The 13397-nt window shown below is 41.8% G+C and overlaps 1 protein-coding gene across 1 annotated transcript; it reads left to right on the top strand.

Moving 5' to 3' along the window:
- Window positions 1-12555: 12555 nt before the first annotated feature.
- On the top strand, window positions 12556-13167 carry LOC308309356 (ras-related protein Rab-9A-like; the record flags this gene model as incomplete). Its single annotated transcript, XM_080754905.1, has 1 exon — window positions 12556-13167. One exon carries the CDS (start codon window positions 12556-12558, stop codon window positions 13165-13167), a length of 612 nt encoding a protein of 203 aa, XP_080611031.1.
- Between the last annotated feature and the right edge of the window lie 230 nt (window positions 13168-13397).

Raw genomic sequence — 13397 nt, 5'->3', positions numbered from 1 at the left:
CCACACTCACTCCAGTGGGCCACATTGTTACTGTCGAGCAAAAACCTCTCATTTCCAGTGAAAGTAGCAAAAATAGCCGATTTACAAGCTCAAAACGTGTCGCAGTTCCAATACTTTTGAATTGGAACCTGAATTATATGTTGTTATTTTTTTAGTTGGAATCCTGAAATTTCAAATGCAATTAATTAGTGTTAACTTTATGAACTTAACTGGACATAAAAAAGACATTTGTCATTCAACTACTAATAGACTGAAGTAGTTAAAGCAGGTCAAGTTTTCACGTTTGGAATTGTTTAACAGCTGAAATGAATAATATATCAGTATTCTGATATTGACCTGCGAGCCACATTAAGTGAAGGCGAGGGCCGCATGTGGCCCCTGGCCCGCCAGTTGCCCATGTATGTACGGTATGCCCTGCACGATCACATTGAGAAATGGGGTGCTGGCCTGGGTGTGGCCGAGCCACGGGGTCCTGACTCCTGACCAAACATCTGTACGCGATGAGTTGGGAGTGAGAATCTGATGGCAAAGTACACGTAGAGTACATGAAGTGATTGGTTGCACAAACATTGGCCATTTATGTAATAAGCACTACCCTGAGACTAAGTCCTCTGTGTACACTGCAGTTTTAGTGGTAGAGAATGATGACTAACTAGAATTTTGTAGTGATTTCTCCTATACAGTATATTTGTATTGGGAGTGAGTGACTAAGCATGTGTGTGTGTGTGTGTGTGTGTGCGTGCGTGCGTGCGTGCGCACGCACGTGCATGTCAGTATATGGAAATGGCCCAAGAACCCTACAATATCCCATTCATTTGGAGCATAGCAGACCGGTTGGATAAGACATGTGACCCCTAAGAAGAATACAGTGAGCATGTGACTCAGTAATCTAGCTCCTCACGGGTGTATGTGTGTATGTGTGTGTGCATGCGCGCGTGCATGAGTGCGCGTGGTGAGGGGTGGCTAATGTACCATGATCCTTTGCTCTCTGCAAGGCTTATGTGGCACAATGACTCACATCCTGAGACATCATAACGTCACATGTCGGGCAAAAACCTCGTATCTCCAAGTTTCACATTTGTATGTTTTTTTTTCGTGAAGTTTCATCATACAAGACTGTCACACAAAACTAGTGAAAATAGCAGACGTGCAAGGTGTTGTGTGCTTGCAGATCGGCTATGTTCACTATTTTAAATGGACAAACTGTTTTGGACATACAAGGTTTCCACCCGACAACAACAATGACCTACTGACTGGTTTTGGAATGCCCCCTGCCGCCCTAACATTCATTTATACTTGTGCGTCGTGTAACGCACCGAAAATAGCTGATCTAGCAGCGCAATGCCTTGTGAGCTTATAGATCTGCTATTTTTGTTCATTACACAACAACCACATGTAAATCATGCATTTGGCTGGCAACCATGGTATAGCTTAATCTTTAATTCAACTTTTAACCCCTTCTGCAACCATGATAATGATTGTCTGGCTTATTTGTATTGGCTAATATGAAACACTAGTGTGACTATGCTTCGTACCCATGTGACATGACTTCAATTGAGCAATTAAAGCTGTATTAAAATAATTTCACTATAGGAATTTGAAGCCTTTTTGACCCATTTTGATGACTACATTGTACAACATAAGTCTGAATCATACTTTGTTGCATGCAGGTGTCGCACGTTGAAAATAGCAGACAAGTTCACAACGCGTCACGGATGTGGCTCGTTGTGAGCTTGTAGGCCTGCTCTATCTTCACTAAGTTAGGCTTTGATATCCTACAACACAGCTTGTACAAGTCTTGTAATTTCATAATTACCAGTTTTACCATAATTCCTGTTCGTTCTATGATTTCATCATAAAATAATTACTGTATATGTTCACCCTAACCCTTTGGAATGTAAATGTAACTAGGGCTGCACATTCAAGCAAAAATAAAAGAATTATGTTTTTATTTTAGGTTATAAGCATGAAATTAATTCAAACATCTTATTTTGAGAGCTTTTTGCTACTTGCCCTTGTCTCCTCGCTGTTACACAAGGATTAATAGCCAGAACATTGTAGGCCGATTCTTTCTTTTATCAGGATCACAGAGGAACAGCAAAGTCTATAAGACTATTGCATACTGTAGGCCTACTATTGGACCAAAATATGACAGCGAGAAGCACACTCAAAGGCATTAAAAATAAAACATCAATCAGTTTTCCACCAGAAATAATCAATCGTAATTAATAATTGTGATGACAACATTCACATTTTGTCCCTGATTATGCAGCTCTGGTTGTATTAGTCGGAGGCCTTAGGGATTTTTTGTCCAAAAGCGCCAAATTTTGTACAGATGTAGCCCAGGGCTTGCTCTAATGATTTAGCTAGGGCGCCCGAGTCGGCGACCTTTGGGGTCGTCACAGCGGCCAAATCAAGTTGGGTTAGGGTTACGAATTTGTAGCCCAAGGGCCATTTGTAGCCCAAGGAAAGTTTTTTTGTGCAAAACAAATGCTTGCAATGGATTCAGCATTATGACAAACCCCTAGTTAGACCCCTCACATCCTACTTAAATACCCAGAAAAAAAAAGTTTTTCTGGGTATATTTCTCCTGTATAGAAAGTCGATGGGAGCCCAACTTGATTTGGCCGCTGTGGCGACCCCGAAGGTCGCCGACACAGGCGCGCTAGCTAAATCATTAGAGCAAGCCCTGGGCTACATCTGTGCAAAATTTGGCACTTTTAGACTGATTAGCACGAAATTACCATTCTATCTCCCTAAAGCCCCCGACTACTATAACTCCCCATTTTCAACACTTTTAAGACAAAGACAAATTGGTCTTGAGTGTAAGACAGCCCTTGCTCTCCCAGCTAAGTGCTGTCAGATGTAGACCAGCATCTCGTCAGTTGGACAGAGGTTGTATCACTGCTCAGACACCACTTAGTGCCTGCTTTCAAGATTGCTCCCTATCTTGAGTCTTGACTGTTCCTGTGGAATAAAGCCTTCCACCCTGTCAATCACAGTGAGGCTATCAGTTTCCCATGCCCCGTCTCTCAGTCGCTCTTCTCGGCTTGTTTAACGTCAGCTTTCGGTTGTGAGATGAGACGGGATGACACAACGCGTTGGGAGCTTGTAGATCTGCTATTTTTTGGCAAATGTTCCTCCTCAGGCTGTTGGGGATATTTTGATTATCGCGATAATATCGTAAATCGCAATTGTTTTAGTCACAATAATCGTGACGTCCCATCCCTAATTGGGTATGAAGTACAGGACATATTTCACTCTGGTCCTTACATTCAGTTTGATTGATAGTTTTGTATTATCAGGGATTCAGTTGTAACAGAGAAATACCTTACCTTACTTTTTAAGAGTTCAATTCAATTCAATTTTATTAGAGTGTCAAATCATAACAAGTTATCTCAAGACACTTTACAAAGGCTAAAGAGCCGTGAGAGAGAGAGAGAGGGGGGGGGGGGGGGGGGGGGAGGCAGAAAGGGGGGGAGGGAGGGAGAGACAAGGGAAAGGGTAGGGAGGGGTGGTAATAATACATTTTATTTGTAGCACACTTTATATTTGTGACAAATCTCAAAGTGCTACATTTAAAAGGTCAGAGAAACAAAGCTAAAAACATTGAAACGGACTAAGGAAACCTGTATAGAGTAAGGTAACCTTTACACACCTTGTTAAATACAAATCAGAAAGAGATTAAAAGGACATAGTGATCACCCATTAAAACTTTATATCAGTGCACAGTTGCACACCTTGTTAAATATAAATTCAAGAAGCAAGTTAAGATAACAATAATCTTTAAAATGAATAATTCATTAGCATAATTAGCATAATTTATAATTAATTAACTTGATACGTGAACTAAACATTGACTATTATGTTGTGTACATAGACTTAAGGTCCCTGTACTATGCTTCTACTAAAGCCCCTTTTCGACTGCAGCTTTAGCACTACACGACACTACAACACACCATATAAAAATATCTACATTTTCCATTACACAAAAGTACCCCTATCGGTAAGAAACAAATTGACCCTTTTAACTGTGATTATAATACAATATACAATTTTATTACAACTTTCCTAATTATAACTATAATGGATTATAACCGTGATTCAAATACACTATAAAGTATTAATGTATTACTATGATAATTATAATACACTAATAGATAATAATATAGTGGTTATAACACAATAGAATCTATTATCATGTATTACAACTATATCCTGGTGGTCTAAATGAAAAGTCAGTGAGTGATCAGTCATTATGAAGTGTTTGGCCCTGTTTGGTCTAGCTCAGACCTACTCTGGAGTGGATACTTTTTTAGTACACACCACTCTACCCAGGTCCTTGTAGTGGACCAGCTGGTTCTCAAAGTGGGGTCCAGGGACCCCCAGGGGTCCTTGGGGCGGTTCCAGGGAGGGAGTCCCCAGAAGAATGTGTTAATATAGGTCGATGAAAACTATATATAAATCGACTCAATTTTTTGAAACAGTTGTCATAGGCCCCCAAGCTGGCACAAAATATTTTCAGATGGGGTCCAGGGCCAAATGCATATTCATTTTGGGGTCCTTGACCTACAAAGCTTTAAGTCAACCATTGTGCTGCCGCTGCGCAGTGACATACAATAAAGCAGTGGTTCTCAAACTTTTTCATGTCAAGGACCCCATATTGACACTTATTAGCCCACAGACCCCAGGGGTCCTACTAATTGCCCAAAAGTACCCAAAAGTACACAAAACTACCCAAAAGTATACCCAAAAGTGTACCCAAAAGAGTCCCAAATTACCCAAAAGTACCCCGGGCCCCATTGAAAAGATATGACAGGGACCCCCCATAAGAGAAGATGTTTACAGCTCTAGCAGTCATTCTTGTCCTTCTTTTTTTTTTTTTTTTTTTTACATACATTATAGGCTATGGAGCCCCATTAATTGGCATTTCTATCTCTGGGACACCAATTTACTGTATATTATAAGATCAGTGTCAATGTAACACTGAGAGATGGGTCCATTTGGTTCCACTTGTAGATTCTGTACACTCTCTGAGTTTAACAGACCCATGATAAGGGTCCACTTGGTTCCTATCTACGACTTAGCTGGGGACCCCCCTGGAACTCCCTCAAGGACCCCTGTGGGGTCCCCGGACGCCACTTTGAGAACCGATGCTAATAAAGGCCAGTTTGTCCAGCTAGCAGCGCATCCACAGGAGCGCATGATGTTTGGAGGCGTGACAAACTCGGGTCATATGAGCGTCATCATCAGCGGCTACCGAGCACAGCACAGCACAGCAGTGTCACCGCACGGACCTCAACGTCAAGAATGGACGAGACATTAAACTTAACAGAAGTCAAGCGCAAATGTCACGATCTCTGAACTGAAAGGTACGTACACTAGTAGGCCTAGCGATCGATGCAATAAGTAATTCAAAGCGGCGAATAAATGATAAAGAATAGTGGAGTCTTGCGATGGAGACTGCCCAGATTAGCCTGTTGGCAGCGGCCAGCTGATTTTCAAAGCCAGTGGTGTAAAGTAACTAAGTGCATTTACTCAAGTACTGTAGTTAAGTACAATTTTGAGGTGTTTGTACTTTACTTCCAATACTTTTACTTCTGCTGCACTATACATAATCTCGGATCCAAATGTACTTGTATCTACAATTATTTGAAAGGTTTAGTTACTAGTTACTTTGTAGATTTGGATTTGGATTATTATTACAACATTTAGACCTACATTAACAACTTCAGACCTAGGCCTATATATAGATAGATAGATCTGCTATATTTATTGCACACATTTGAAAACTTGAAATGACACATGTTGCATGATGAGTAGCCTACTTTGTACTTTAAGTACATTTGGAATTCCAGACAGAGTATTTCTACATTGCAGTATTGATACTTTTACTTGAGTATAAAATGGGGGATGCAGAGGTACAACTGGGGGGGAGACTTGAGAGAAAATGGAAAATGCTGTGAAAATGCTGCTAGATATTATTTATTTAAGTTTTGGAGAACCCCCTGTAATAACTTTGAGGACCTCTTAGGGGTCCCGGACCCCCTGTTGAAGACCCCTGCCCAATAGTTTCTTTAATTACACTTGCGCGTGAGCACACATTACACTAATATTCATAATTCTATTCATTTACAACTTTTGGCAAGCGATGGCCAGGCATTTTAACGGCCAGACAACTGCTGAACTATAGCTGGCAAGTTGTGTATGAACTTTTGTTTTGGTGCAAAGTAGGCTATACTTTAATATTTAGAGCAGGAGTCGTCAACATTTTCAGGCCAAGGACCCCTTAGTTGAGAGAGAGATGAAACGGGGACCCCCACAACCTTTTCATAGATTCCATATTTGACAGCACAATCATCAGTGTATTTTGGATTCATGTCAATGTGTCTTTTCAGATATTTAACCACTTGAACTGTCAATACTTAGTAAACTTAACCTATCACTTTGTACTTAGTCTGCTCTTTTTCCCCTCTACACCAAACCTCTTTGCTAAAAATAGCTGATCTACAAGCTCACAACGCCTCGCAGCACGAGGCGGACACTAGGGTTCAAGTGGTTAATATAAAAAGTTATGGACCTCAGTTGTTTTGATAGAAGTTATGCCATTACTTCATTTAGGCCTGCAAATTTGTTTTAAGAAAATGCAGCTATGGAACACAATATTAAACTAGACATCTTCTAAAAAAAAGAAAAAAAGAAACTTGGATAATTGGCTGCAGACTTCTTTAGCCTACTCATCCCATTTGGTTGTATTATATTAGAAGCTGTTATATTTAGTGACGTGGTGATCTATCTATAGATCTATTAGCCAGCTCAAAGCGGTTATAATCGTTTTGAATGAACCATTGAAACTTAGGAACAAGTCTGATGCCCCCTGCAAAGATATTAATATCCCAACCTATACTGCATGGGCAGGGGCGTCACACCCTTATTTTATACTTTAGCTATTGAAAAATAGCATATCTACAAGCTTGTAGATCTGCTATTTTTGAAAAGTCGTGAAAATGTGTGTTATCTTTGTATAAATGTATTTTTAAGCGAACATTTGTAACTCAGATTTTGCTTCATGGGGGGTCCCTGGAACTAAATATTTTGAGATGGGGGTCCGTGGCCAAATACATATAATGTTGTGGGTCCTTCACATGAAATAGTTTGAGCACCACTGACACATAGAAACAAAGGTTTTTCAAAATATATATATATATTTTGAAAGATATTATGTTTAACGATAAAAAAAAAAAATAGCAGATCTACAAGCTAAGTGCCATGCTGCGATCTTGTATATCTGCTATTTTTCAATAGTTAAAGTACCCAGGGCCCAGAATTTGGTGTGACACACACCCCTGTGCAGGGGTATCAGGGTGATACCATGCCACCCATACCAGGCCTATCATGTCTTATCAGTTGGTGGTGCTTTGTCAACCATGGATTCACTCGGGTGTGGACAGTCTGCTTTCCAGATGGTTCCCTGATTTCTAGGGCAACCTGTCGTGTTTTCAATAACAACAACAGTGCAATCTCTATGACAACTCGTTAGGCTTAGGGCAGTCGTTAATGAGCTATCAATTAAAATACCATTCCAGGTCCATTGAAAACCTGGAGATGCTACAGTACCAGTGTTGTTTTAGTCATAGTCTTTTGAATAAAATGTAATTTAGTTTTAGTCATGATTTAGTCACTTGAAAAGTTTTAGTTTTAGTCAAATTCTAGTTGACTAAATATAAGATTTTAGGCGACTAAATCTACAGTTGATTTAGTCAACTGAAATGCAGATCTACAATGTAGATCTGCTATTTTCAGCATACAACACCTGAGAGCAACCAAACATAAAATGACTCCACTAGTCCCTCCCTAACGTTTTAGTCTAGTTTTTATTTTGTTGACGAAATTGTCAATATATTTAGTCTTAGTTTTAGTCATCACAGCTTAGTTTTTATTTCGTTTTTATTTTGTTTTCGTCGACACAGTCGACAAATATTTTTCGTCATAGTTTTAGTTGACGAAATCAACACTGTACCGTACTTGGGGATCTGCTATTTTGAAGCCAACTCAAGTATTTTTTATTTTGGTGGGTCGTGTTTTTCTCAGGATGCCATGCTTGTAATGAGCAAATCATAGTTGCTATTAAATGGATGGCATGCACAGTAGGCAGATTGAGGGCTTATAAATAGGGTTGGGATCCATTTTAGGATTTTAACAATAAGACTCCTTAACGGTTTCCTTCAAAGATTCCTAAGAGTACTGTAACTCTGAGAGTGCAAATGGAACCAAATGGATGCTTACGGGTCCATTTTGTACACTCCCAGAGTTATGTTGATCATTGAAATTAAAACGCATGAGAACAACCGGTATTGTAATTGTATAGTCGACATGAAGTGTCTCACGGGTGGCTGAAATCCTTCCAAATGTGATGGAACCAATTAAAGTTCCTCAATGGTGGATCCGGTTCCTCCGATTCTGTCCTCCAGCTCCGGATCCCAACCCTATAGATAGAAAGCATGCCTTATATCTCACTGTGAACTCATTCCATTATCTAGAACATTGGTTCTCAAAGTGGATTCCAGGGGCTCTGTGGGTTCCTTTTCGGGGGGTCTAAATTGACCCATATAAGTCTGTAACTCTGACAGTGTACAAATGGAACCAAATGAACCCTAACAGGTTCATTTGGTTCCATGTGTATACACTGTCAGAGTTAAGGGGAGACCTTGAAATTTGAAAGTTTGAGAAACACTGATCTAGTCTAGTGTGATGTATGAGGCTGAATAGAATTCTCTCCTGTTGTACTTTTATTCAGGCCTGTTTTAGGATGCATGCTCCCAGGGGCGTCACAAGGGGGGGGGGGGGGGGGGGGGGTGGGACTGAATTACTAGGGCCCAAGGTGGAGGGGCCTTAATTATTTTATACTTTAGCTATTGAAAAATAGCAGATCTACAAGCTGCGAGCTTGTAGATCTGCTATTTTTGAAAAGTCGGGGAAAATGTGTGCAAATCTTTGAATATAATGTATTTTTTTAAGCGAACATTTTTAACTCAAATGTTGCTTCTAGGGGGTCCCAGTCCCTGGAACTAAATGTTTTGACATCGGGGTCCATGGCACAGTCCGTGGCTCACAGTGCCGCGCTGTGAGCTTGTAGATCTGCTATTTTTCAATAGTTAAAGCACAACATAATGCGTAATGTTCCCAGTCTAAATGGGTTAAACCCCCTCCCCTTATGAAGAACATTCATGGGGGGCCCGCTGTGAATCCTTGTACCCAGGGCCCAGAATTTGGTGCGACACCCCTGACAGTTTGGAGTGGAATGTGTAGACTCCCTCTGGAAGTGTGTTGGTGTGTTACTGGATTAAAGGTACACTTAAGTCTTCATTGAAGGTGCAGATTGAAACCTGACAAAAACTATTTTGGCTAATAGGATTGGTCATGGGAAAGGAATTTAAGCAAGGCTAGTACTACTACTGACCGAGTGGTATGTCTCTCAGTGAGTGAATGAAGTTCTTTACTATGGCTAACAGCATTGTAAAGCTAATAGTACAACTGCATTGTCGTTTTCTCTCTGCATTGAAGACATACTTTATGAGCAGTTCTGTCTCCAAAACACATCACAGTACCACTACTACCACACAATAACAGCCTCAACCTTACTAGAAGATTATTATATTAACCACTTGAGTCCTACTTTGTCATATGTACGATAAATGGCAAAGATAGACGCTCTACTAGCAAACAATTCATCGCATCACATCACTAAGTTGTAGATATGCTATTTTAGCTATTTCTGAAAAATAAATACATAATACATAAAAAATATATTAGTTTATTTAAGCTTAAAGGAGTAGTTCACCCCCAAAATGACTTTTTTTCTATTGATTATTCATGCCATGGAGAGTAGAGTTCAATAATATTTTTTGGTTTTTGTCACATTCCTAAGACAAAAAATAGTAAATAGTAAATTTACCCCCATTGATTCCGGATGGTGACCCGTTTCGAAACGGGTCACCATCCGGAACGAATGGGGGTAAATTTATTGTTATCAAATTTGAATTCGACAAAAAACAAAAAATATTATTGAACTCTAGTCTCCATGGCATGAGTAATCAATAGAAAAAAAGTCATTTTGGGGGTGAACTACTCCTTTAACTCATTTAGTGCCCCTGAAATTAACGGATTATAAAGTCCACGATGCCACCTTCAGGCTGGCATCACAACCGTTATCTTGTTTTGAAGGCCAGAAGTCCACAGCGCAATCACTTCCGGTCTGACGTCATCGGGTACTGCGCCGGAACCGATCCTTGTCCACGTGGAGTTGTGTAATGGCGGACCGGGAGCTTTTATACATGTATAACATAAGCGAGCATCTGCCTCCATCCTAGCTTCTAAAGTGTAGTTTTGAGATAATGGACATTAAAGATGAGATCCCCCGTCCACCTCAATGTTATGGATGGGACTATTTTGTGCTCGTGGAGCCGTGATGATGCGAAATCAGCGACGGATTTCGTCTCCGGACCTCCGGCCATTGTTCTCGGTAATGTATCCGCCGTTACAGTAATATATTACTTTTCACGAGTATACTCGGGATTGGCACCATGTGATACTCGAGTATTTTTCACGAGTCTTCTCGGGATTGGCACTATATGAGTTAAGCTTAATGAGAATGACTGCTGTGGTACAAATGACCTTCTGTTTGCACTCCTCTCTCCCTCGCAGGTGCTTGGATTAAAAATGATTTGTCTGCAGTAATAATAACGCGGTGAGAAATACCATTTGCCGTGACTTGTTTTATACGTTTTTATGCAGTGGTGTAAAGTAGAGTCCATTTACTCAAGCACTGTACTTACAGTAATTACAATTCTGAGGTTTTGATGTATTTTTGAGCGGTGGTACACAGTCTCCTTAGCGTGAGTGTGTGTGTAGGTTACTGTGCGTGTATGTAGCCTGAGCATGAGCTGCAATACAGCTGGTGACCAAGTGGCGCTTTCACACACACACACACACACACACACACACACACACACACACACACACGCAACCCTGAAATGAACTGCTACACACACACGGCCACGCACACACACGCGCACCACCGCTCACTTCAAACTTGGTTAGATATATTACCCATTTTCAATACTTTTAACTTCTATTCTATTTCATCTCAGGCAAATATAGTACTTTAACACCACTACAATTATTATAAAAATTTAGTGTACATTTTTTAATATTATTACAAAACATACATTTACCACTTCAGCCCTAAATAATAGACTTTGGCTATTTCAAAAGATTTATACATTTTGAAAACATGAAATGGAATATTTCTTTTTATGCCAATACTTCTGTACTTTTACTCAAGTAAATTCTGAATACCAGACTGGTACGTAACTTGAGTATTTCTGCATTCTACTATTGATACTTTTACTTAAGTAAAACATGTGAGTACTTCTTCCACCACTGTTTTGATGTACAGTAAAGGACAGAAGAACATGTGATCTCAGTACATGTGATACCCAACGCTGCATATCACCAACATCCTACATGTTGCACATCCTGTAAGAAATTAATTATATTAATCAGCGGCTAATGAGGAGGCTAAGGCAGTGTAACTGTGTTACATAGCTGACTGACATCAATTAGTCATTTTCCTGACATGGAAATCGACATGCTGATCAATATGACATGAATGTGAAAGCTTACAATTAACAAATGTAGTCATTTAGCAGACACTCTTAATCCAGAGCGACTTACAATAAGATAGGACTGCACAAGGTAATACATCATCAAAACATCAACATCAATTCATCAAATGCATAGAAATAGTCCATATAAAAATGCTATCTAATACATGCTTCATTTGGAAGCTTAATTTGGAAAGTAAGTTGACTTGAAAGTGCATACAACGGCCCCAATACGATTGGGGGCTTTTCTGCATTTATTGATAGGACTGACAGGAAATAGGGAGAGATGGGGGGTGACGCGCGGCAAAGGTCGTCCGCATCGGGAATCGAACCGGCGACGCTGCCAGGCATCCATGCCTATGTAGCAATGCCTAATTGGTATGCGCCCTGGACCAGTAGGCCAGCAGCCCCTGCCCTTTATCTGTCTGTAAAAGTGCCCTCTCCAGACCATGAATGCAGTTTTTACTATGGTGAAAGAAGTGCAAATGCCCTCTTTCCATGCCATACCTGAAGGCATCATTCAAGAGAATTGCCTTGTCCAGACTCTCCTGTTCATGAACTTGAATGCAGCATCTTATGTTGAAAGAATTGCCCTCTCTGTGTTGAAATCCATGCTGTATGCCACATTGCCTTTTTGTATGCTTAGTTCAGTGTGGTATCAAGTACTGAAAATAGCCGACCTCCAAGCTCGGAGGTCTGCTATTTTCGATATTTTCACTTAAGGCCCTTTTAGAAATGTCTCTCTAACATTCTCTGCACGTCCCTGCAGGTGGCAGCCTTGTCCCACGTTGCTCCTGTGTCCTGAATCTCCGGTACAGATACCGTAGCCCCCGTCCCTGACCCCGGCTAGTCTCCACCCCGGCCAGTCTCCACCCCAGGGCCTCCAACCATGATGTCTCCCAAGTCCACCCTGCTGAAGGTCATCCTGCTGGGCGACGGCGGCGTGGGCAAGTCGTCGCTCATGAACCGCTACGTCACCAACAAGTTCGACACGCACCTCTTCCACACCATCGGCGTGGAGTTCCTCAACAAGGAGCTGGAGGTGGACGGCCGCCCCGTCACGCTGCAGATCTGGGACACGGCGGGCCAGGAGCGCTTCCGCAGCCTGCGCACGCCCTTCTACCGCGGCTCCGACTGCTGCCTGCTCACCTTCAGCGTGGACGACGGCCAGAGCTTCCGCAACCTGGCCAACTGGAAGAAGGAGTTCGCCTACTACGCCGACGTCCGGGACCCCGAGGGCTTCCCGTTCGTCGTGCTGGGCAACAAGCTGGACGTGGCCGAGCGGCAGGTGTCGGCGGAGGACGCGCGGCAGTGGTGCGGCGAGAACGGCGGCCACCCGTACTTCGAGACGAGCGCCAAGGACGCCACCAACGTGGCGTCGGCCTTCGAGGAGGCAGTGCGGCGCGTGCTCTCCACGGACGACCGCGGCGAGCACACGGTGTCCGACGACACCGTCGACCTGCACCGCAAGAAAGCGCCGCCCAACACCCCCTGTTGCTAAACCGCTAAGTCTCGCGTAGCCAGGCGGCTGTTCCACAATCCCCGAATGCTATATAGAGTCTGGAACTACAATTCCCAAACGGCGAGTATCGGAAGTAGCCGCCACTGCACTGAACTGTAGTCCTATTGGAAACATAGAAGAAACACACTCGCACAGACAGAGTCTGTGCGGCACATTCTTGTAATGCGTGTATAGTTTAAGAAAACATTTGAAAACATCATGGAAGTTGC

The sequence above is a fragment of the Nannobrachium achirus genome (assembly GCF_963921795.1).
Source record: "Nannobrachium achirus genome assembly, chromosome: 24".
In the NCBI taxonomy this organism is placed as follows: Eukaryota; Metazoa; Chordata; class Actinopteri; order Myctophiformes; family Myctophidae; genus Nannobrachium; species Nannobrachium achirus.
Note: the sequence above shows the minus strand (reverse complement) of the source record. Positions and strands in the feature narration are given on the sequence as shown.